The following is a 25,923-nucleotide window of genomic DNA, read 5'->3' as shown; positions in this document are numbered from 1 at the left end:
CTAGTAAGTTGCATTCTGCGCTGTGTCCACAAGGCGGCGACATAATTCAGCAGAGTGCCTGCTGGGCGGGCCTCGCTCCCACTGCACTGCCCCTTGTTCTGGACTAGTTGTTTAGTTGTTCCTTTGGGCAGGGTGTTTGCAGTCTGTTCACAGGATCTGTTCTTGGGAGCTTCCTTCCCAGCAGCTGGAGAGGGGCAGGTTACAGGATTTACAAGCCAGAGCCCCAGGCTTGCGAGGCTGAGGTGCCACATTCCCTGACCTGGTGGGGTGGCCACTGGGACAGAAGGGTCCTGGAGCTCTGCCTTTGCTCCCCCTGTGTCTGTGCCATGGGCCAGTCCCCTTCTGTCTCCTGCACTGCTCCAACCCCCTGCCAGGAAAAAAGGGATTTGAGCACCTGTGCTGGGCTGCTGGGTGGAGGGAAACCGCTGGAGTTCCCAGACTTCCGGGCACAAGGGCCAGGGCTGGAACCCCATTCATTGCCCCCATGCAGAGGGAGGAGAGGTGAGGCAGGTCTGCAGGGGTCTCTCTTCTCCCCACCTCTCTACCTCACTCCTTCACCTTAGTTTCTCAGTGTACTTTAAAATCGAAGAGAAAGAACTACTGCGAGGTGGTTGGAGACGGTGTGGGAGGGACTGCTGCCAGCAACCCTGGCTTCCTAGTGCAGCACCGAGGCTCAGCAGTCAGCCTAGTGGCATCCCAACTAGAAAAGGGGGTGGAGGCAGATACCAGAATGGTGATGCCGAGTCACTCACACGCCTGAGACTCTGAAGTCCCAGGTTCGATGCCCACCACCACCAGATCAGTGCTCTAGTTTTAAAAAAGAGAGAGTAAGAAGGAAAGAAATCAGTGGGGGGGAGTACAGATAAGAAAAAATGGGAGAAAGAAAGGAAGGAAGGAAGGAAGGAAGGAAGGGACAATGTGGGGAAAGCACATTTGCAGGAAGCCTCACAGGTCCTGATGGGATTGAACTGGTAGAATGAAGGACAAGGCTGGTGCTTGTCACTGGGTCAGCAAGCAGAAACTGCATCAGAGTTTCCAAGCTGTGCACAGTGCCTAGGGTCAGGGTGGAGGTCAGCCCAGCAGGAATCCTTCAAGGGGGCTCATTCCCTTGCAGTTATTGACCCAGGAAGCTCTGTGCTGCCCCCTCATTGATAAAAATGTCTCTGGTGTCCCAGGAGGTCTGTCAGTGCACAGGGCCTTGGATGGTGATGTCTGAGTTCCTTTGACCTTTATCTCAGCTAAAAATGCTCTGAATCTCCTTCTTTCCCTCCTCACTCCCCCCCGCCAGGGTGGTGTGTGGTTGTAACAAATAACATCTTGAAAATGTTACATCCTCTATTGATGCTATTTGAAAAAAATCAGAGCGAGAAATCCGACTGGCTTGGGATGCTCAGTGCTAGGAAAGTGGAGAATCCACACAGCAGGAGCAGAGTTTGGGGCAGTACAAGGGGACTTGCGTCAAGGTCTCCTCTTTGGCCAGGGAGCTGGAGAGTTTGCATTTGCCATGCTGCACAGGAAGTCACTCTGTTTTCTCTACAGGGGAAAAACAGGTTTGTGTATTTAGCCAAGTAAGTCGGGGTGGGGCTCACAGGAGTTGGGCCTGGGAAGGGCAGGGAATGGAACTGGGGCTCTCAGGTGTCAGGATCACTGTCCTGCCCTGAGCCATGTGGCAGGCTGCTCCATTCAGGGCCTGAACCAACACTCTGGGGGTTCCTGTTGAAAGAAGCCCTTGGGGGCTGGAGAGAGAGCTTACTGGTTGTGTCCAAAGCTTTCCTGCCCGAGGTTGCGAGGCTTCAGGCTGAGTCCCCGGCTCTCCAGCGTCAGTCTGCGCTGGGCAGTGCTCTGCTCCCAGTCTCTGCTCTCTAGACACATATGATATAATATGGTTGTTGTTTGTTTCACCGGAGCCTTGCTCAGCCCTGAGTCCTGATGTTGCAGGACCCTCAGAGCGTCGGGTGTGAGAGTCTCTTTGCATCAGCATTATGGTGTCTGCCCCTGCCCACCTCCCTCTCTCTGTATCTTTCTGTATCTCTAGCTCTCGTCACTAAGCATAACCATAAAATAAAATATGAGCAAGTAGTGAGTCAAAAAGCAGCTTGGGGAGAAGTGACTGCCCAGTGGTTGTCATCTTTCTCTCTTTGAACCTACGTCACATTTCTAAAAATATTAAAGTCAATAAAAATATTTTAAAAGAAGTCTTTGGACTGGGAGTAGCTTAGTTGCTAGCATCATTCTCTCTGTATCTCTATCTTGACAGTTTAATATAATAATACAGTAAAATATAAATATTTAAAATAAGATTATCTTGTGCTTAGGAGATATCTTAGGGGATCTTCTAAAGACTTTCATGCCTGTGGATTCAAGAACCCAGGTTCAATCCCCGGCACCATCATTAGCTTGAACCAGATAGTGTTCTAGTGTTTCTCTGTGTGTTTTTTCCCCTGGCTCTGTGTGACAAACAGAAAGTGAAAATATTGGGAGACATACTGGAGCCCTTTGGTTGGCTCTAGTTTCCCATAAGGTGCATTCTGCTCCGTGTCCACAAGGCGGCGACATAACACAGCAGGGCCCCTGCTCGGCAGGCCTTACTCTCACCGCTATTTAGTTATTTATTTATTTATTTTATTAATTCGTTCTTTTTTTTTTTTTTACCATAGATCTGCTCAGCCCTGCATCATGGTGATTCAGGACCCAGAGAACTCCAGGTATGAGAGTTTCTTTGTATCAGCGTTATGATTTCACCCCTGCCCACCTCACTCTCTCTGTATCTCTATCTTTCATTACTAAACATCAGAAAATAACATATGAAAAAGTATATTAAATACAAAGGAGAGCTTGGGTGAAAGTGACTGCCTTGTAGTTATCATCTTTCTCTCTTTAAACCCATCTCATTACTCAGAATAATAACAACGTAAAGTAAAAATATTTTAAAAGAAATTCCTTGGCTGTGAGACAGTTTCATAGGTACCATCATTCTGTCTGTCTCTTTCTCTCTCTCTCTCTCTCACACACACACACACACACACACACACACACACACACACACACACACATACATTCTGTCTCTCCATAACTAAATATAATAATACAAGAAATTACAAATATTAAAAGTAAAAACGTCCTTAGTTTATGAGCTATCTTAAAGAGTTGTTCTACCAAGGTCTTTCATGCCTGTGGCTTCAAGAACCCAGTTTTATTCCTGGCACCACCTTTAGCTCAAGCTGACAGTGTTCTGGTGTTTCTCTGTGTTTCTCTCCCTGGATCTGTGTCAGGAAAAGCAAATGAAGAGAATCTTCGGAGATGTGCAGGAGCCCTTTGATTGGGTCTAGTCTCCTGGAAGGTGCACTCTTTTCCATGTCCACAAGGCGGCGACATAACCCAGCAGGGCCCCTGCTCGGTGGGCCTTGCTCCCACTGAGCTGTCACTTGGTCTGGACTAGTTGTTGCTTTGGGCGGGGTGCTCACAGTCCACCTTTGTTCTAAGATTTGTTCTTGGGAGCTTCCTTCCCAGGAGCTAGAGAAAGGCAGAAGACAGGATTCACTGGCCAGAGCACCAGAGGCTGAGTCTCCAGCTTCCCTGGCCTGGTGGGGCGGCCACACAGACAGAAGGGTCCTGGAGCTCTGCCTTTGCTCCCCCTCTGTCTGTGCCAGGGGTCAGTCCCCTTCCTTCTCCTGCACTGCTCCAACTCCCTGCCAGGAAAAAAGTGATTTGAGCACCTGTGCTGGGCTGCTGGGCTGTGAGGAACCCGCTGGAGTTCCCAGACTTCTGTGCACAAGAACTTGGATGGAGCCTCTGGAGCCTCGTTCCTTCCCCCCCTGCAGGGGGAGGAGAGGTGATGCATGTCTGCAGGGGTCTCTCTTTATCTCCACATCTCTACCTCACCCCTTTCTCTCAGTTCCTCAGTGTACTTTCTTTTTTTAAAAAAATATTTATTTTATTTATTTCATTTTGTTGCCCTTGTTGTTTTATTGTTGTAGTTATTATTGTTGTTTTCATTGTTGGATAGGACAGAGAGAAATGGAGAGAGGAGGGGAAGACAGAGAGGAGGAGAGAAAGATAGACATCTGCAGACCTGCTTCACCACCTGTGAAGTGACTCCCCTGCAGGTGGGGAGCCGGGGTTCGAACTGGGATCCTTATGCCGGTCCTTGTGCTTTGCGCCACCTGCGCTTAACCCGCTGCACTACAGCCGGACTCCCTCAGTGTACTTTCAACTCAGAAAGAACGAACAAACTCTCACTATCTGATACACACACACACACACTTATTTATTTATTTATTTGGGGGGGCTCTTTTGGGAGGGGCTTTTTTATTGGGGAATTAATGTTTTACATTCAACAGTAAGTACAATAGTTTGCACATGCATAACATTCCCCAGTTTCCCATATAACAGTACAACCACCACTAGGTCCTCTGTCATCCTTCTTGGACCTGTATTCTCCCCACCACGCACCCCAGAGTCTTTTACTTTGGTGCACTACACCATATTTATTTATTTATATTTCATTTTACCAGAGCCTTGCTCAGCCCTGAGTCATGATGTTGCAGGAACCTCAGAGCTTCGGGTGTGAGAGTCTCTTTGCATCAGCATTATGCTATCTGCCCCTGCCCATCTCCCTCTCTCTGTGTCTTTCTGTATCTCTAGCTCTCGTCACTAAGCATAACCGTAAAATAAAATATGACCAAGCAATAAGTCATAAAGGAGTACTTGGGAAGAAGTGACTGCCCAGAAGTTATCATCTTTCTCTCTTTGAACCTACGTCTCATTACTATAAATATTAAAGTCAATAAAAATATTTTTAAAGAAGTCCTTGGACTGGGAGTCAGCTTAGTAGCTAGCATCATTCTCTCTGTATTTCTGTCTCTCTCTTCTCGATAGTTTAATATAATAATACAATTAAATATATAAATATTTAAAATAAGATTACCTTGTGCTTAGGAGCTACCTTAAGGGTTCTGCCAAAGACTTTCATGCCTGTGGCTTCAAGATCCCACTTTCCATCCCTGGCACAACCACTAGCTTGAACCAGATAGTGTTCTGGTGTTTCTCTCTGTGTGTTTCTCCCTGGCTCTGTGTGAGGAAAAGAAAGTGAAGACAGGGAGTCGGGTGGTGTCACAGCAGGTTAAGCGCAGTTGGTGCGGAGCACAAGGACCGGCGTAAGGATCCCGGTTTGAGCCCCCGGCTCCGCACCTGCAGGGGAGTCGCTTCACAGGCGGTGAGGCAGGTCTGCAGGTGTCTATTTTCTCTCCCCCTCTCTGTCTTCCCCTCCTCTCTCCATTTCTCTCTGTCCTCTCCAACAATGATGACATCAATAACAACAACAATAAAACAACCAGGGCAAGAAAATGAAATAAATAAAATGAAATAAATAAACATTAAAAAAGAAAGTGAAGACAATATTGTGAGCCATATGGGAGCCCTTTGGTTGGCTCCTGTCCCATAAGGTGCATTCTGCTCCGTGTCCACAAGGCGGCGACATAACCCAGCTCCCACTGAGCAGCCCCTTGGTCTGAACTACTTGTTGCTTTCGGGGGTGTTTGCAGCCTGCTCACAGGATTTATTCTCAGGAGCTTCTTTCCCAGGAGCTAGAGAGAGGCAGGAGACAGGGTTCACTGGGCAGAACACCAGGCTTTCGAGGCTGAGGCGCCAGGTTCCCTGGCCTGGTGGGTGGCCACACAGACAGAAGGGTCCTGGAGCTCTGTCTTTGCTCCCCCTGTGTCTGTGCCATGGGCCAGTCCCCTTCCCTCGCCTGCACTGCTAGAACCCCGCCAGGAAAAAAAGTGATTTGAGCACCTGTGCTGGGCTGCTGGGCTGTGAGGAACCCGCTGGAGTTCCCAGACTTCCATGGACAGGGGTCAGGATGGAGCCCCGTTCCTTCCCCCCCCCCCTTCAAGGGGAAGAGAGGTGATGCATGTCTGCAGAGGTCTCTCTCTCCACAGCCAGCTCCCTGATGGCACACGCTTTCTCAGCTCGCCACCACCATCACCTGGGCTCCCTCACCACGTGACTTATTTCAGATGAAAGAGAGACGGAGGGAAGAACTCGCAGCTCTGAAGCTTCCTCCTTCAGAGGACGTGTATTGCCATCATCCAGCGGGCATCTCACCTCCCCAAGGTCAGACACTAGTTCTGTGCCCACCACACCCTGGAGTTCTGTTTGATTTCCTTGTCTGAAATAGTCTTTTGCTTTGTCAAGTCGGCATTCAAATCTTCAATAATCTTGACAGGTAGGATGTAGGCGAGTAGGCAGATAGGTATGTGATGCTTACATACACAGATGGAGGGAATTCTTTTTTTTTTTTTTAAGAGAGAGAGAGGGAGAGGGAGTGGGTGAGAGAGAGGGAGAGAGAGGGAGCGGGTGAGAGAGAGCATGTGCATCACTCTGGAATTTGTGGTGCCTGGCGTGGAACTCGGGTCTCCTGCTAGAGGGCCCGGCACTGTAGCCACTGTGCCACCTCCTGAGCCCCGTGGCCGTGAGGCGTCCGAGCGCACGGTTTGCACGGACATTGTGCAGCTCTCAGCTGGGCCTCATGGGGGAGTGATTAAGGTTTGCAAAGACCTTCAAACGAGTGAGCTGGATAGATTTCACCTGGGGGAGAAGCCCTGCTGACCAGAGGGGAAGGAGGAGAAAACACCTAAGAGACGCTGGGACGGGACAGACAGGAGACAGTGGAGGAAGAGGAGCGGCGTCTCCACAAAGGACATCACAGTATGTGCCGTCTCCTGCCTCTGTGAAATCTTTTGTAGCAAAACAGAGATGGTGAAGCTGCCGTGTGTGTGTGTGTGTGTGTGTGTGTCTGTGTGTCTGTGTGTGTCTGTGTGTCTGTGTGTCGGGGGCTGTCAGCAGTCTCACAATGGCCTGGGCTTTCCACGGGGCAACCTAGGTCTCAGCAGGTCTCAAACTCTTCTGCCACCCAGAAAACTCAAGCCCTCTGGGTCCCCGGGACACTTGGCTGCAGTTTGCTCTTGGCCCCTCAGATGCTCCTGAATCCTTAAATCTTTCTTCTCAGAAAAGCTCTAAGATCTGTTTCTCGGCTGCACTTACGACCCAGGGGCCAGCAGCCATGCCAGGTAGTCAGAGCTGGTGCCGATCCCGCAGGGCCCGAACCTGCTTCCTGCCCTGTTCTGCCTGTCCTTCTGTCTTGGGGGCTGAAAATTAAAATCATTAATCACTGCGGTTGTGTTCACGACAGACTTGTTGCCGAGAACTCAGGGAACAGCAGGGCTGGAATCTCCCTCACTTTTATGTTCTCTCTGCTTCCTGCTGTGTCACTCAGCCCCTGTCCCCTCCTGCCGCTCTCAGCCGTCTGGATGGCAGACGAGGCTGGAGTCAAGCTGCAGAGGACAGAGGACGCCCTGCAGACACTTGCAGTTTCTGCCTGAAAAACAAAGACCTGGAGAGGTTTCATGGTTTGTAAGTTTCTCTGTGGTTTAAACAACAGGTTTCTAGGGGCCTCCCTCCTCTCCTGGTCTTTACTGAACAAGAGTTCATGAAAATAAAACACGTTGACAAAAGTAAACTACTTCATGTTGTCAGTGCAATTCCTACAGCAGCTTGAACTGGAGACCTGGGACTCGAGGTAAGTCGCCTCCACAGGGCTCCTGAGCCAGCCGCCACCCTCCGAGGCCATTTGGGTCTCCTCCAGGCTGCTGGGGCTAAGGCTCAAGCAAGTGTGAAAAAGTTTCTGGGGGTGTCCGATCCTGAGACCTGGGACGTGAGAGGCGAGAGCTCTCTCAGTGTTCCTATGGGGCCTCCCTCCCACCCTCCTCAGACTTTTGCCCACAAGTGTCCTGCAGGACCCAACAAGCAGGAAAAACACTTGTCTCCTGGGGGGATCCGATCCCGGGACCTGGGACGTGAGAGGCAGGAGCGCTGAGCATGTTTCTATTGTCCCTCCCGCCCACCCTATGCGGATTTTTGCCTATAAGTCTCCTTCAGGCAGCAAAGCTTGACCAAGTGTGAAAAGCATCTGGGGGTCCTGAGTGTCTAGGGGATCCTGGGGGGGGTCCTAAGTGTCTAGGGGGATCCTGGGGGGGGCCTATCGGGGAGGCTCTTCCTCCTGCCTCCTTCCCTACCACCTCCTACCTCCTACCCACCTACCCACACCCTACCCTCCTACCCTACCTACCTACCCCCTACCCTCCCTACCTCCTACCTCCTACCCTACCTGCCACCTCCTACCTCCTACCCTACCTACCTACCTACCCCCCTACCCTCCCTACCTCCTACCTCCTACCTCCTACCTCCTACCTCCTACCTCCTACCTCCTACCTCCTACCCTACCTGCCACCTCCTACCTACCTCCTTTCCTACCCTGCCTACCTCCTACCTCCTACCTCCTACCTCCTACCTCCTTCCCTACCTCCCCCTGCGGGAGGCAGGGGGAAAAACACTGGGCGCCCGGGGATCCGATCCCGGGACCTGGGGTGTGAGAGGCGAGAGCGCTAGCAGTGTTCCTAAACCCCCCGCCCACCACCTTAGGCGGATTTTAACATACTTAGCTCTCCACCAGGTCTCATCTCTAAAGCTCAAACGTGTGAAAATGCTCAGAGCACCGGCCTGACTGATCCCGGGAGCTGGGGGCAAGAGGCGTCTGCGGGGCTGTCACCCGCCTCCTGGACTTTTCCCCCAAGTCGCCTCCAGGCTGCGGGGAGGGGGGCTGCGGCCTGAAAAGCCGAAAATGCTTCACACACGGGTGGCGGGGTTCCTAGGGGGACTGACCCCCAGACCCGGGACATGAGAAATGTGCGAGATCCTGGGACATCCCCCCCAGCGCCCCCCAAACTGACTGACAACCCTTCAGGCTGTGACAACCAAGGACTGAACCCACGGCCCGGGGTCCCGGCTCAGCCCCCCACACCCACACAACTCCCAGCTTGCTGCAGGTGAACCCCGATCCAGCAGCCCCTGCTTGGGGAAGGGGCGACAGGGCGAGAGCTGAACAAAGGGGAAACAGGAGGGAGCCCCAACCCCTGCAGGTGTCCGCAGGCCAGGGGCTGGGGAGGCCTGGGGGGGCGGCTTCGGCCGGGTCAGCAGCCTCGGCCGCCCTGGGCTGGGGGACACGGCGCATGTGCCGCCTCCTCCGGGGGCTGGTGGCCGCCCTCAGCCCGTCCCGGCTGCCCGGCCTCACCCCGTCCCCCCTTTGCGTCCGATCGGCCGGCGCAGCACCCGCACCCGCAGACTCCACGGGCTGGGCCGGGGCAGCTGTCGGGGCTCTGGACGAAAGGAAAAGCACAGCACAAAGCACCGTTTGTAAAAAGCTTTATTAGAGAATGAAGCAGAGTCGCTGCAGCCTTGGCGGTGGCTGGCATCAAACTCTGGGCCGCACACACGGAGTCCCTGGCTCTGCCCGCGGTGCCATCTCCCGCCGCAGGTCCTCGGGCCAGGGAGACAGCTCAGCGGGAGAGCGCGGGGCCTGTGCGCCGAGGCCTCCGGGGCCGGCGCCGCTCCCCCGCCCCAGCCCTCCCCCGGGTCCGGCGTCTCCACCCGGGGGCCATTCAGGACGGGGAGGGGGAGAGCTGCACGAGGACTCACCGCGCTTCCGGGTGGGGCGGCTGCGGTGGGCCGGGGTGACCCCTCACTGCTCAAGGCTGTTCCCCCAGCGCGGACGGCACAGTCCTGCGTCCACACTGCGATCCCGCCCTGGACAGGGACCGGGCGGCAGAGGCCGCAGTGCCGCCATCGCAGCTGGAGTCCCGCATCTGCGCAAGCGCGGACTTGCGGCCACGCCGCACACGCTGGGCGTCCTCACTTCGGGCCCCGCCCCCAGATTAGCCCCACCGGAGTCGGCCAGGGCCCTGCCGATCAACATGTCCATCCTCAGGAAAGTCACTTAAGAGACGTTCTGCATCGGCATGGCCATAAGTCCAGCCAAGGCAACAGCGGGGCCGTGCAGAGGGGCGCCTTGATGTGTGAAATAAATAAATAAATAAACAAACAAACAACTCGAAATTAAGATGAGGCAGCCCTGATGGAGCAACTCTACTCCTGCAGAGCGGGGCTCCAAGCCTGGTCCTTGTGCAAATCTGGGAACTCCATGGGGCTGGTCGCCGCCCAGCACCCAGCAGAGGATCTCCAATTGCCTTTTACCTGGAAGGGGCTTTGAACAGAGCAGGTGACAGAAAGAGACTGACCCCAGGGACAGAGAGAGGGAGCAAAGGCAGAGCTGCAGGACCCTTGTGTCTCTATGACCCGCCTGCCTGCCAAGCCAGAGAACCTGGGGCCTTAACCACTTAAGCCTGGTGCTCTGCCCAGTCAACTCTGTCTCCTGCCTCTTTCTCTCACTCCTGGCAAGGAAGCTGCCAAGAACAGATCCCGCGGACAGGCTGCAAACACCCTCCCCACATGAACACCCAAGGGAGCAGTGCAGTGCGACTGCTGTGAAATGTCGCCGCCTTGTGGACACGCAGTAGAATGCACCTCAAGGCTCCCGTGTTTCTCCAAATTCTGCCTGGTCCTCATACACCTACATTGAGAAAAACACACAGAGAAACACCACCACTGTTGACTTGGAAGTCACAGCCGACCTTCTTTAACAAAAGAAGAAAGGGGGAACTGTGGGTCTGATGTGTGTTTGAGTTGGATGGCTGACACCCTGGAAGCTGGTCTATCAGACTCCCCTTGGCATGCCAGCCTTGTGGTCGAGCGAGATGTGGCCAGAGTAGGCGGGACAATTCCAAACTTCCTATCAGCCTCTCCGCATCACCCCACCCCCCTCCCTCTGGTGGGCTTTACCTTCCTCTTATTTCTATTTCCCCATTTCTGCAATCATGCAACCATACCTTCTCATTGTCTTGCTCTCTTTTCCCTTATAAGGAGATGTTGGGCTCATTGGCTAGCTGGCTACTTCCCTTGCACAACTGCCCCTTTAAAAACTTGTAACTGCATCAATAAAAACATCCCGTTCGGGGGTCAGGTGGTAGCGCAGCGGGTTAAGCGCACGTAGCACAAAGCTCAAGGACCAGCTTAAGGATCCTGGTTTGAGCCCCCGGCTCCCCACCCACAGGGGAGTCGCTTCACAGGCGGTGAACCAGGTCTGCAGGTGTCTTTCCCGCCCCCCATCTTCCCCTCCTCTCTCCATTTCTCTCCGTCCTATCCAACAACAATGACAACATCATCAACGACAATAATAACAAGGGCAACAAAAGGGGAAAAAATGGCCTCTAGGAGCAGTTGATTCATGGTGTAGGCATTGAGCCCCAGCAAATAACCCCGGAGGCAAAAAAAAAAAAAATAGTCCCGTTCTCGGCAGCGGTACCCTAAGGAGGTTTGTGTATTGACTGCTGCCACAATACACTAGAAGGCCCCTTAGTGGGGAGCCGGGCGGTAGTGCAGTGGATTACGCACATATGGCAAAGCGCAAGGACTGGCGTAAGGATTCCAGTTCGAACCCCCGGCTCCCCACCTGTAGGGGGGTCGCTTCACAGGTGGCGAAGCAGGTCTGCAGGTGTCTGTCTTCCTCTTCCCCTCCTCCCTCCATTTCTCTCTGTCCTATCCAAGAACATCTACATCAGTAACCATAATAATAATAACTACAACAATAAAACAAGGGCAACAAAAGGGAATAAATAAATATTAAAAAAGAAGAAGAAGACTCCTTAGTGAACTCACTCCTGCCTCTGCTAGCCCGTGGTTCCCCGCTCTCCACCTGTCTCCTGGTGGCCAACAGGCCAGGCGGGAAGTGGGAGCTGTGCTGGCTCGTTACCCCCTGATACTTTCTCTCACTCCTGGCAAGGAAGCTGCCAAGAACAGATCCCGCGGACAGGCTGCAAACACCCTCCCCACATGAACACCCAAGGGAGCAGTGCTGTGGGAGCCAGGTGCGCCCTGCAGGGACACTGTTGTCAAATGTCGCCGCCTTGTGGACACGCAGTAGAATGCACCTCAAGGGAGACTAGAGCCCAGCAAAAGGCTCCAAATACTGCCATTTCCTCATACACCTCCAGTGAGAAAAACACACAGAGAAACGCCATCACACTGCTCAGCTCAAGCTCAGGATGGTGCCAGGGATTGAAACTCGGTTTTGGTCAGGATAGATAGCGTAATGTTTATGGAAAGATACTCTCGTGCCAAAGCCTCAGGTTCGATCCTCCAGCCTACCGTAAGACAGAGCTGAGCAGCGCTCTGGTGGAAAATAAGTTTAGTAATGAGAGGTTTAAAGAGAGAGAAATGATCACTAAGAGGCAGCCGCTTATGCCCAAGCTCTTCTTCCTTGTTTAATATTTTATCCTATTTTCTTTTACTGTTATCTGAGGAACGAGAGCTAGAGGCCCAAGAGAAAGGTGCAGAGACAGTGACATGGTCAGGGGCAGACGTCATAATGGTGATGCAAAGAGACTCTCATACCTGAAGCTCTGAGGTTCCCTCAACAGCAGGGTGCAGCATAGAGCCAGTCTCCAGAAAAAAGAAAAAAACAGCTCAAGAGAGTGAGACCACAGCACTGCTTGGCTCAGACGTATACTAGAAAGTGGAAATTAAATCTGAAGTCTTGGATAATCAAGCATGAAAGCCTCTGCCATCACCACGATGCTGTCTCCACAGCGCCTAATGTGTCCTCTGAACTTGAGCCCACAGACGGGTGATTCAGGCCGAGAAAGGAGCAGCGGCCTGCCAGAGGGCCCAATGCAGGACAGGGATTCTCACACCCGAGAGCCCCAGTTCCATTGTGAATTTTATCTAAGCCCAGGGAAGACTCGCAGCAGATACCCAAGGATGAAGTCTAAGCACAGTCACAGGCATCTTTTTATACTGTTTGCAGTGTTTGCCAGCACTGGGGACATGCAATATTTGGCATAGTTTCCAGGACTTGGCTCGTTCACCTGAAATCTAATAGTTGGGGGGGTTTTAGGCTTGCTCCACATCTCGGTACAAAAAACATCTGTTTTCCCAGAAAAAAGCACCCTACTATACTGAAAGCGGCAGGGTTTACAGAAGCGGAAAGTGAGCATTATTCCGACTCTAGGTCGGTTAAATTTTTACCATTCTATTGTTCTGGTGCCTGACTACCAGCCCGGCTGGTCTCCCCTGGATTATACCTGCACCCGGCTCCCCATGACTATACCTCATACCTCTACCTCCACATCACAAGCGAGTAGGCTGCGCTGCAGGAGTTACACGTCACTAGAACGCGCCCCTGGGGCGGGCCTTCCGGAGAAGGGGAAAGACTTCCGGTATGGGCGGGGCCAATGGCCTGGAGCCAGACCTTCTGTAATCTGGGCGTGGCCTCCAGCACAGGTTTCCAGGGGTGGGCGGGCCCTGGGCGGGGCTACCGGCCACAAGGCGGGGCCAGGTTAAAAAATTTTTTTTCCATATCTCCTTTTTTAAAATAAATAAATAAATAAATAAATTTTTTTCCTTGGAATTTCTCTTCCTTTTCTCTCTTTCCTTCTTTCTTTCTCTTTCTTTTTTCCCTTTCTCTTTGTTTTCTCTCTTTCCTTCTTGCCCTTTCTTCCTTTTTTAAAAATTTGTGATTAATAGTAAGTGTGTCATAAGGTTGTAGGGTTACAGAGTCTACTTCCACACTGCATCCCCCACCAGAGCTACATGTCCCCATCACCTTCAGTTCCACCTACTTTGTCCCAAAGGAAACAATATCATCTCTTTTGATTGCAGAGTAGTATTCCATGGAGTAAATAAACTATAACTTCTTTAGCCAGCCATTTGGTGAGGGGTCTGTCCCCAGAGCTCGCTCAAACATGGATGGGCATCTCACACATGTCCAGAACAGGGAGAGCCAGAAGACACACATCAGAAAGCGACTTGGTGAACATTAAGCCTGTGGTGGGTGGGCTGGGCCGGAAAGGTAGCACAGTGGGGTGACCAGGACCTGCATGCGAGACACCCCAGCTCCTGTGTCCTGTGGCATCAATCACTCAGAGCTGGGCTCTGCTCAACAAAATACACTTGTTTTTTTCTGGTGGGATCAACCACTGGTAGTTATTCACAGACTAGAATCATACCTTTGCTACACACACACACACACACACACACACACACAATTTTAAAAAATATTTTATTTACTGGGTAGAAACATGTTGAGAGGGGAGAGAGAGAAAGAGACAGATAGATACCCGCAGCCCTGCTTCACCACTTGCAAAGCTTTCCCCCTGCAGGTGGGAAGTGGGGGGTTTGAACCTGGGTCTTGGTGGACTGCAACATGTGCGCAACCAGGTGTGCTTGTCACTGCTACATATATATATGTTTTAATTATTTTAATGATACAGAGAGAAAGATCAGGACCTTGCTCAACACTGCCTGATGGTGGTGCTGGGGATTGAATCTGGGGCCTCAGAGCCATTATGTTGTCTCTCTAGCCTTATTATTATTATTATCATTATTATTATCTCCCCAGAGTTCTACTCAACTCTGGCTGATGGTGGTGCTAGGGATTGAACCTGGGGCCTCAGAGCCTTGGCAAGAACATCTTTTTCGGAACCATTGTTCTGTCTTCCCCAACATCTTTTGTTACAGGTCCTCGGGGAATAAAGTCTTGCAAAGCAGCACATCCTTACTAGGAAGTAATTAAAAAGAGAATCCACAGGAGGTTAGTGCAAAGACAGCAGAAGCAAATGAGCCAGGGAGGTGAGGGCAGAGAGATTGCTGTGAGCCCCAAACAGTTCTGGGCCAGAGATGCCAGGATGGGAGCAGGACATGGAGATGGGGGTCAGCCTGAGCAGGAGGCAGTCTTGCCTTTTGGCGTGTGTCCCCATATAGATGACACACATGGGGAGGGGTGCAGAGGGAGGTGACAGAGAGTAGGACCCTGCTCCACCATCCACAGAGCCACCCCAGTGCCCCAGGGCGCTCCCACAGGGCTTGAACCCAGGGCCTCTGGTATGATGAGGTATGCCCTGCCACTGTGGTAGCTGTCTCCAGGTCCCCAACATGCCGTGTGTCAGCAGGCCTCTTGCCCGAGCCACCTTTAGCGGCAGCTTCCTGTGACCCGGCTCTCTACACCTGCAGTGCTCTCTCCCCCTGACCGTCTTCATTTGCCTCTGGAGAGTCAGATTTCTGGAGCAGCCCGGGGCCCAGCAGCCCAATGAGCAGGCTTCCCACAGGGGCGGTTGTGAGGATGGCCAGGAAGGCCACGGTCAGCACGTCCATGCCGTAGTCTTCTAGTTGCTTCTCCCCGTGGGCCCTAGCGGTGTCCAGGGCCACGGAGCCAATGGCAGCCTGCCAAGCAGGAGGCACAGGTGAGAAGGGGCAGTGGGGGATGTGCTCCCCACTTCTCTTTGTTCACTAAGGCAGCCCTGCGCGTCTGCTTTCGCACATGCTGCCCTGCTGTTGTTTCGTTCCATGAACACGTTCCCTGTCATCACCCAAGCCCTGATGAGCCAGATGCAGCTGTCTGCATAACGGAGGGCCATGGAGGCGTCTTTCCAAGCACAGGGCAAGCAGGCATTGGGCGAGCTTCATTTTCTATTCCTTTTCCCAGAGGGATAAAGAATAGGCAAGCTATCAGGGAAGGGGATGGGATACGGAGTTCTGGTGGTGGAAATTGTGTGGAGTTGTACCCCTCTTAGCCTATGATCTTTGTCAGTGTTTGCTTTTGATAAATAAAATTTTTTAAATATATATATATATATATTTTTGCCTCCAAGGTTATCACTAGAGTTCAGTGCCAGCACTACAAATCCACAAACCCACTACTCCTGGTGGCCATTTTTCCACTATATTGGACAGGACAAAGAGATACTGAGAGTGGAGGGGGGAGAGAGAAAAACCTACAGACCTGCTTCAACACTTGTGAAGCTTCCCCCTGAACGTGGGGAGCTGGGGCTGGAACCCTGATACTTGTGAGAATTTCTGTACTTTGTACTATGTGGACTTAACCAAGTGTGTCACTGCCTGACCCTCAAGATTCATTTTTTTTATTAGAGTCTCTCACTGGGCAGAGCACCACTCAGCTCTGGCATATGTGGTACTGGGGGTCGAACCCAGGACTTCTGGGAACCTCAGATATGTCTGCTGCCCTTCCATTGCACACAATCTCCCCAGCCTGGAACAGTTAAATCTTGTTGGCTCTCTTTAGACTGAAAATCGATAATGCATTCTGGGATATATGACACCCACAAAAGGTTAATACTCCACACTATTCTAATTTATCTTATTGTCATAATTTTTTATAGCCACCAGGGTTATCACTGGGGCTCGGTGCTGGCACTATGAATCTACCACTCCTGGTGATGGCCATTTTCCTTCCCTCCTTCTTTCCTTCCTTCCTTCCAATTTTGATAGGACAGAGAAATTGAGAGGGGAAGGGAGAGGGATAGACACCTGCAGCCCTGCTTCACTGCATGCTTATGAAGTGTCCCTCCTGCAGGTGGCTCGAACCCAGGTCTTTAGGGATGGTGCTATTGTGTGCTTAACTGGGTGCACCACCACCTGGCTCCGTCATATTCAAGGACTTCAGGTTCGCAAAACAAAACCTATTTTTTAAATTTTCTGCCACAAGGGTTAATGCTGAGGCTCAGCGCCTACACTTAGAAACCATCACTCCTGGCAACCACCCCCTTTTTTTCTTTCTATTTTTATTCAATAGGATAAGAAAGTAAAAGGGAGATGGAGACTGGAAGATGGAGACTGGAAGACGGATAGACAGACACATGCAGACGTGCTCCACCACTTGTGAAATGAAGTGTCCTCTGCACAGGTGGGAATCTGGGCCTTGGGCCCGGGCCGGGAGCCTCAGGCAGGAGAGTCTGTTTGTATGACCATTATGCTGTCTCCTGTTTCCCAAAACAAAACCTTTAAAGGGCAGACTAGCATCTTCCCTGTCTCTACACCTGCCACTGGTGACCTCTCCCCGCCAAGTGTGTGGATTTCCTGTCCCCACCAGGTGTCCCGGAGCCCTGTTCCCCCTGGTTCTAGATGCGGCACTGAAGCGGGGCTGACTCACCTGCACTGTGGCCTTCGGAAGCCAAGCGAGGGAAATGAAGAGCTTCTCCTTGGTGTTGAAGCCAGCACAGCACACCATGAGGAACGTGGTGAGCACCCTCAGCAGCAGCGCAGCGCCCAGCGTGGCGACACAGAGGCCTGCGGGGAGGAGGTGGGGGGCGGAAGTTCAGGCCCCCAATGAGGCCCTGCTGCCTGGAGCCTCGCAACACACTCAGCCGCGCTCAGACAGGAAGGCACACACGTGCTCGGGCGCTTGTGATCTGAGTGCAGGGATCAAGGCACACTCGGACCACCCGGGATGGTGCGGTGGGGACAGCCTGAGGCTCTCGGCCAGGAGGCCCTCAGTTAGGTTCCCTGGCATCTCCTGTACCAGAGGGATTCCTGGTTCTCTCTCTCTCCCTTTCTCTTTCTCACAAGTACAATCCATTTTAAAAACGATTTTTACCCACTTCACACCTGTGAGAATAAGTTCCATCAATAAAACAGGAGAAGTGTTGGGAGTTGGGCAGTAGCGCAACGGGTTAAGCGCAGGTGGCACAAAATGCAAGAACCGGTGTAAGGATCCCAGTTCGAGCCCCCGGCTCCCCACCTGCAGGGGAGTCGCTTCACAAGCGGTGAAGCAGGTCTGCAGGTGTCTGTCTTTCTCTCCCCCTCTCCGTTTTCCCCCATCTCTCTCCATTTCTCTCTGTTCTAGCTAGTAACAACATCAATAACAACAACAATAATAACTACAACAACTAAAAAAAAACAAGGGCAACAAAAGGGAATAAATAATTTTTTAAAGCACTTGTTATCTTTTTTTTAATATTTATTTTATTTATTTATTCCCTTTTGTTGCCCTTGTTGTTTTATTGTTGTAGTTATTATTGTTGTTGTCATCGTTGTTGGATAGGACAGAGAGAAATGGAGAGAGGAGGGGAAGACAGAGAGGAGGAGAGAAAGATACGACACCTGCAGACCTGCTTCACCGCCTGTGAAGCGACCCCCTGCAGGTGGGGAGCCGGGGTTCAAACCGGGATCCTTATGCCGGTCCTTGTGCTTTGTGCCACCTGCGCTTAACCCACAGCGCCACAGCCCGACTCCCAATAAATAAATATTTTTAAAAATCATGTGAAGTGTTGGAGAGGATGTGGAGAGAGGGGAACTCTACTGCACTGCTGGGGGGGAATGGAAACTGGTGCAATCACTCCGGAGAACAGCGCAGAGCATCCTCTAACAAATACAAAGGGAAATGCCTTATGATCCAGCAATTCCACTGCTAGGCATTTACCCTAAAAGATATAATAACACTAACTTGAAAGGATACATGCACCCTCGTGTTCATAGCAACTTTATTCACAATAGAAAAAACCTGGAAACAACCAAAATGCCCTTCAACTGATGACTAGATACAAAAGTTATGGAACGGGGGTCGGGCAGTAGCACAATGGGTTAAGTGCACATGGTGCAAAGCCCAGGGACTGGCATAAAGATCCCGGTTTGAGCCCCTGGCTCTCCACCTGAAGGGGGTTGCTTCACAAGTAGTGAAGCAGGACTGCAGGTGTCTTCCTCTCCCCTTCTTTGTCTTCCCCTCCTCTGTTGGTTTCTCTCTATCCTATACAATAACAATAACAGTAATAACAACAAGGGCAACAGAAATGGGAAAAAGAGCCTCCAGAAGCAGTGGATTTGTAGTGCAGGCACCGAGCCTCAGCAATAACCCTGGAGGCCAAAAAAAAAAGTTATGGGCTGTACACTCAGTGGAGTATTATGCACCAATAAAAAGGGATGATATTGTGTCCTTTGGGATAAAGTGGATGGAACTAGAGCAGATGATGCTCAGTGAAGCAAGTGAGAAAGTGAAGGACAACTACAGGATGGTTTCACTCATGCTGAACATGGACAATTGATGATGTGAATGTGAAAAAACAAAATCTCAAGCTATTTTCAAGATTGTAGGAGAACTAACGTGGTTATTATGGGGGTGGGGTGGAGACACAGATCTTTGGTGATGGGAGTGATTAAAAAAAAAACAAAACTATTCTCTTTCCCTGCCGCCACCAGGAAGCGCGGAGGCAGAGGCTTGGTGTATTCAAGATTTGGCTCCACCCTTAACCCACCGCCACAGCCGAGGAAGGCATTGCTGCTGGCGGTGTAATGGATGTGAATACTGCTCTCCAAGAGGTGCTGGAGACCGCCCTCATTCACGACGGCCTAGCACGCGCCATTCGCGAAGCTGCCAAAGCCTTAGACAAGCGCCAAGCCCACCTTTGTGTGCTTGCATCCAACTGTAACGAGCCTGTGTACATCAAGTTGGTAGGGGCCCTCTGTGCTGAGCACCAGATCAGCCTAATTCAGGTTGATGACAACAAGGAACTTGGAGAATGGGGTAGGCCTCTGTAAAGCTGACAGAGAGGGCAAGCCTCGTAAGGTCGTTGGTTGCAGCTGTGTAGTCATGAAGGACTATGGCAAAGAATCTCAGGCCAAAGATGTCATCGAGGGATACTTCAAATGCAAGAAATAAAAAAATAGAAATAAAACTGGCTTTTAACAAAAAAAGAAAAAAAAACCAAACTATTTTTACAATGGAAATATTTCTCTTCCATTAAAGCCAGAAATGAAACACCTGTGTAGAAAAGGGATGGGGCTGTGATTCTGATAATTAATTTTTGCCCCCTTTTTCCAGTTATATCTTCTTATTGAATTTTATATATATATATATATATATATATATATATATATATATATATATATATTTTTTTTTTTGCCTCCACGGTTATCACTGGGTCTTGGTGCCAGCACTACAAATCCACTGCTCCTGGAGGCTATTTTTCCCATTTTTGTTGCCCTTGTTGTTGTTACTGTTATTATAGATGTTCTTGTTGTTGGATATGACAGAGAAAAATCAAGAGAGAAGGGGAAGACAAGAAGAGAAAGATAGACACTTGTAGACTTGCTTCACTGCTTGCAAAGCGACCCCCCTTCATGTGGGGAGCTGGGATCTCGAACCGGGATCCTTCCACCAGTCATTGCGCTTTGTGCCTTGTATTTTTAACCTGCTGCTCCACCGCCCAGCACCTCTCCCTCTCCCTCTCTCTTTTTTAATTGCCACCAGGGTTAACACTGGGGCTCGATGCCAGAGCTATGAGTCCACCGATGCTGGCAGACATTTTTCCTGATTATTATTATTATTATTGACAGAGAAATTGAGAGGGAAGGGGGAGAGAGGAAGAGAGACACCTGCAGCCCTGCTTCTCATGAAGCTTGCCCCTGCAGGTGGAGGTGGGGGGCTCACACTCAAGTTGGAGCATGGTGCCCGGCCCCTGGGGTACGCTTTCTTAGTGGCTCCTTGTTGAAGAGCATCTCGCCCATGTCGGTGGCTTGGCAGAAGTGCCTGCTGCATGCTGAGCAAGGCCCAAGGGGCAGCGTGCATTCCCAGGGTGCTTGCCTGTGTGGAAGGGCTGAGTCACCCGGCCCGGGGCTTAGTGGGAATTAGGTGACATCCACCTGCACTGGGCACATGCACTTAGCTACAGGTTTCCACCCACAGGAACTGTCAGAGTCCATGTGTGTGCAGAGCCTGGGGAGAAGCTGGACGGAGGAGGAGCAGGTTTCTGGGAAGGGCTGAGACCAAGAGCAGCTGCAGAGTACAGAGTGCTCCAAGGAGACCATGTGAGCCACAGAGCAGTCCCTGACATCACTTCTTTATAAGAAATAATGTTAAGGGGAGCCGGGCGGTAGAGCAGCGGGTTAAGCTCAGGTGGCACAAAGCGAAAGGACTGGCGGAAGGATCTCGGTTCGAGCCCCGGGCTCCCCAACTGCAGGGGAGTGGCTACCCAAGCAGTGAAGCAGGTCTGCAGGTGTCTTTCTCTCCCCCTCTCTGTCTTCCCCTCCTCTCTCCATCCTATCCAACAACAATGACACCGGTAACAACAACAATAATACCTACAACAGTAAAACAAGGGCAACAAAAGGGAATCAATATTTTTTAAAAAAAATAATAAAAAATAAAATAGTGTTAAATGCATAATGCCTATCTTAGACACGAATAAATGATATTAAAATGTATTTATTACATGAGGTAGAGATTTTGAGAGAGACAGATGCCACAGTGTCATTCAGGCATATGTGTTGCCAGGGCTTGGACCTGGACTTCATGTGTGCAGGCTCAGAGCTCTCTCATGTGCCACCTCATGGAACATGGAAACAGTATTTTTATAATTGATGCCTAGACTTACTATGTCACAGTGCAACGCAACAATGCATAGCATTCTGCAAAGTTATAAAACACACACACATTTTTTTTTAACTAGAGCACTGCTAAGCTCTGGCTTATGGTGGTGTGGGGGATTGAACCTGGGACTTGAGAGCCTTAGGCATGAAAGTCTCTTGGCATAACCATTATGGTATACCCCACCCGACACACACATTTTAAAATAAGCATTGGCTGAATTATGGTAAGGTAAAAATATATTTTTTAATATTTATTTATTTCCTTTTGTTGTCCTTTTTTTGTTGTTGTTGTTGCTATTGCTGTTGTTGTTGTTGGATAGGACAGAGAAAAAGGGAGGGAGGAGGGGAAGACAGAGAGGGGAGAGAAAGACAGACACCTACAGACCTGCTTCACTGCCTGTGAAGCGACTCACCTGCAGGTAGGGAGCCGGGGGCTCGAACTGGGATCCTTAGGTGGGTCCTTGCGCTTTGCGCCATGTGTGCTTAACTGGCTGCGCTACTGCCCGAACCTCAGCAGCACAAGTCAGGTGTCTAACAACAGATGAGTGGCTGAGAAAGCTGTGGTCTAGATACACGATGGAATACTACTCAGCTGTGAAGAATGATAAAGTCACCTTCTTCACCTCATACTGGTTGGAACTTGATGGAATCATGTGAAATGATATTAGCCAGACATGCTTTCCTAGACACCTACTCTAAGAGACTTAGACTATTATTCACTTTTAGAAAAACTGAGTCTGTAGAAGTTGCTGAATATCTACCTACAAAAAACATTTCAGGGGAGTTGGGCAGTAGCGCAGCGGGTTAAGCACACGTGACACAAAGTGCAAGGACTGGCAGAAGGATCCTGGTTCGATCCCCCAGCTCCCAACCTGCAGGGGTGTCGCTTCACAGGTGGTGAAGCAGGTCTGCAGGTGTCTGTCTTTGTCTCCCCCTCTCTGTCTTCCCCTTCTCCCTCCATTTCTCTCTGTCCTATCTAATAACAATGACATCAATAACAACAACAATAATAACTACAACAAATAAGAAAAAAAAACAGGGGCAACAAAATGGAAAATAAAAAAAACATTTCAGTTCACGCTAGGGTTAAGGATCCACCTGCCAATGTCCATGTCCAATGGAGAAGCAATTACAGAAGCCTTTGGCACCCCATAAAGAGTTTTGGTCCGGGAGTTGGGCGGTAGCACACCGGGTTATGCGCACATGGTGCAAAGCACAAGGATCCTGGTTCAAGCCCCTGGCTGTCCACCTGCAGGGGAGTCGCTTCACAGGCGGAGAAGCAGGTCTGCAGGTGTCTGTCTTTCTCTCCCCCTCTCTGCCTTCCCCTCCTCTCTCCATGTCCTATCTCTCTGTCCTATCCAACAACGACATCAACAACAATAATGATAGCCCCAACAAGACTAAAACAACAAGGGCAACAAAAAGGGAAAAATAGCCTCCAGGAGCAGTGGATTCATGGTGCAGGCACGGAGCCCCAGCAATAACCCTGGAGCACCCCCCCAAAAAAAAAAAAGAGTTTTGGTCTATACTCCCAGCAGGGGAAACTATAGGGGAAGATGATCAAAGGGCTCTGAATGTCGACCTCATTAGGACCCAGAGAGGAGAGCAGGCAGGGCCATAGAAAAGATGGGTATATATATATATATATATATATATATATATATATATATATATGGAGAGAGAGAGAGACATAGTTACAGAAATAATAGTCAACCCATATCTGTGACCTTGGGAGAACCACTGCAGTTTCCATTGGAGGGAATGGGGACACAGAACTCTGGTGGTAGGAATCCCATGGTGTGGAATTAAACCCCATTGTCTTATAATGCTGTAAATTACTATTAGATCACTAAGAAAAAAGCACATCAGCTAAATATTTTAGAAGTTAAAGACAAAAAACAGTTGGCTGCAGCAGAAACCCTGCTCAATGATTCTTACCCACGGTCTCCGGTCTGAGAGAAGCAATGGACACCTCAGCGCCAATCAGCCCGAAGAGAAAGGGCTGCGCCACAGTCCAGGCCATGCCCACCACCTGCTCCACCTCGGCCTGCAGGGGAGATGGGTGCCAACTTCACCACCTGAAGCTTCTCTCATTTGACCTCAGAGCTGCTGAATTTCTATGAAACCCTAACCAAGAGGTAAGGGTGTGTATGTGTGTGTGTGTGTGTGTGTGTGTGTGCGTGTGTGTGTGTGTGTGTATGTATGTGTGTAGCATGCCATGACAATACCAACAGCTACTTTAAAAGTTCTGTCCAACTGGAGGTATGAATTGACATGCCAACACCCATGTCCAGCAGAGAAGCAATTACAGAAGTCAGACCTTCTATCTTCTGTACCACATAAAGAATTTGGTCCATGCTCCCAGAGGGGTAAAGAATAGGGAGGCTTCCAGTGGAAGGGCTGGGACACAGAACTCTGGTGGTTGGAGTTATGTGGAATTATATCCCTCTTACCCTACAGTCTTGTTGATCATTATTAAATAATAATAATAATGATAATAATAATAATAATAATAAGTTCTGTCCAGTGGAGAAGCAGTTACAGAAGCCATACTCCAAGAAGGGGAGAAATGTTAGGGGAAGATGACCAGAGAGTTCTGAATTCCAGTTCCATCAAGACTGCTCTGGTCAGTAGTAATTTTTTTCTTCTTTTCATTTTCTTTCTGTTTTATTTTAACATAGAGAACTTGAGAGGACAGGAGGAGACAGGAAGGGAGAGATTAAGAGGCACCTGCTGACCTGCTCCACCATTTGTGAAGTCTCCCCCCTGCATGTGAGGCATTCATTGTTTTTTTCACAGAGCCCTGGTCAGCTCTGGCTGATGGTGGTGCTGGGGACTGAACCTGGGAGCTCAGAACATCAGGCAGGAAAGTTGTTTGCATAACAATTATGTTGTCTCCCTAGGTCCTCTGTTCTGAATTTTATTGCCACCAGATTGATAGCTGAGGCTCGGTGCCTGCATGATGAACCCACCATTCCAAGCGGCCATTCTCTTTCTCTTTTTGATAGAGACACAGAGAAATAGACGGAGGGGCCGGTGGTGGGGCAACCGGATGAGCGCACATGTTACAATGTGCAAGGACCCGGGTTCGAGTCTGCAGTCCCCACCCACAGGGAGAAAGCTTTGTGAGTGGTGAATCAGGGCTGCAGGTGTCTTTCTGTCTCTCCTCGTCTCTATCACCCCCTTCCCTCTCGATTTCTGGCTGTATCCATCCAATAAATAAAGAATAATTTAGAAACTTAAAAATACATTTTAAAAAGAGAGAAATTGAGAGGGGAGAGGGAGAGGAAGAGAGAGATAGAGGAGAGAGAGAGAGAGAGAGACAGAGAGATACACCTGCAGCCCAGCTCTACCTCTTATGAAGGTTCCCCCTTCAGGTGGGGACCTGTGTGCTCTGCTGGGTGTGTGCCAGCACCTGGCCCCTCCTGTGAATGAACAGACAGGCTGATGAATCTGTGGGAAGGCGGGTAGCTTCAGCCTGCAGACAGAGGTGGAGGGAGGCGGAGCCTGAGGCCTCAGGGCAGACTAGCAGGACAACAGGACTGGGGACACCTACCCACAGGCCCGATGGTGCCCCCCACACACTGCCCCTCCTTCTCTGAGCAGCTTCATTTCATTTTTCTTTTCTCTTCTTTCTTTCTTTCTTTTTTTTTTTTTTTTTTTGCCTCCAGAGTTATTGCTGGGGCTCGGTGCCTGCACCATGAATCCACTGCTCCTGGAGGCCATTTTTTTCCCCTTTTGTTGCCCTTGTTGTTGTAGCCTCGTTGTGTCGTTCGTTGTTGGATAGGACAGAGAAATGGAGAGAGGAGGGGAAGACAGAGAGAAGGAGAGAAAGATAAGACACCTGCAGACCTGTCTCACCACCTGTGAAGCGACTCCCCTGCAGGTGGGGAGCTGGAGGCTCGAACCGGGATCCTTAAGCGGGTCCTTGCACTTTGCACCTCGTGCGCTTAACCCGCTGTGCTACCGCCCAACCCCGTCATTTTTCTTTTTTAAATATTTTTTTATTTGGTGTACTGCACTAAATTAAATGACTTCGGGGTTAGGGAGAGGGTTCAGGTCCTGGAACAGGATGGCAGAGGAGGACTTAGTGGGGTTAAATTGTTATGTGGAAAACTGAGAAATGTTACATAGGTGCAAACTACTGTATTTTACTGTTGATTGTAAACCATTAATCCCCCAATAAAGACATTAAAAAATAATTTTGGACCAGTGTAAGAATCTCAGTTCCAGCCCCCAGCTCCCCACCTGGAGTCACTTCACAGGTGGTGAAGCAGGTCTGCAGGTGTCTGTCTTTCGTTTCTTCTCTCTGTCTTCCTCTCCTCTCTCAATTTCTCTCTGTCCTATCCAACAACGACCACAGCTCTAACAACAATAACAACCACAACAAGGGCAACAAAAATGTGAAAAATAGCCTCCAGGAGCAGTGGTTTCATAATGCTGGCACCGAACCCCAGCAATAACCCTAGAGGCAAAAAATAATAAATAAATAAAATAATAATTAAAAAATTATTTTCTCTTTTGTTGCCCTTGTAGTTTTATTGTTGCTGTAGTTATTATTGTTGTTATTGATGTCATCACTGTTGGATAGGACAGAGAGAAATGGAGAGAGGAGGGGAAGACAGAGAGGGGGAAAGAAAGATAGACACCTGCAGACCTGCTTCACCGCCTGTGAAGCGACTCCTCAGCAGTTGAGGAGCCGGAGGCTCGAACCGGGATCCTTGAGCTGGTCCTTGTGCTTTGTGCCATGTGCGCTTAACCCCCTGCGCTACCGCCCGACTCCCAAAATAATAATTTTTATTTCCTTTATTTATT

General features: G+C 50.3%; 1 protein-coding gene and 1 pseudogene across 1 annotated transcript in view; one reads left to right on the top strand and one right to left on the bottom strand.

Annotated features, from left to right (window-relative positions):
- Nucleotides 1-13,995: 13,995 nt before the first annotated feature.
- SLC9B2 (solute carrier family 9 member B2) overlaps nt 13,996-25,923 on the bottom strand; it is a 44,875-nt gene continuing 32,947 nt past the window's right edge. The window contains exons 11-13 of the mRNA XM_060172342.1: nt 23,047-23,155; nt 16,898-17,034; nt 13,996-15,171 (exon numbers count right to left, since the gene is read on the bottom strand). Of these exons, the coding sequence (XP_060028325.1) occupies nt 14,950-15,171; nt 16,898-17,034; nt 23,047-23,155 (468 nt within the window). The 3' untranslated portion in view covers nt 13,996-14,949. The remainder of the gene's footprint in view (nt 15,172-16,897; nt 17,035-23,046; nt 23,156-25,923) is intronic.
- Nucleotides 18,860-19,533, top strand: LOC103128401 (small ribosomal subunit protein eS12-like; annotated as a pseudogene).

The sequence above is a fragment of the Erinaceus europaeus genome, chromosome 2 (genome assembly GCF_950295315.1).
Source record: "Erinaceus europaeus chromosome 2, mEriEur2.1, whole genome shotgun sequence".
In the NCBI taxonomy this organism is placed as follows: Eukaryota; Metazoa; Chordata; class Mammalia; order Eulipotyphla; family Erinaceidae; genus Erinaceus; species Erinaceus europaeus.
This window is presented reverse-complemented; position numbering and strand designations above follow the sequence as displayed.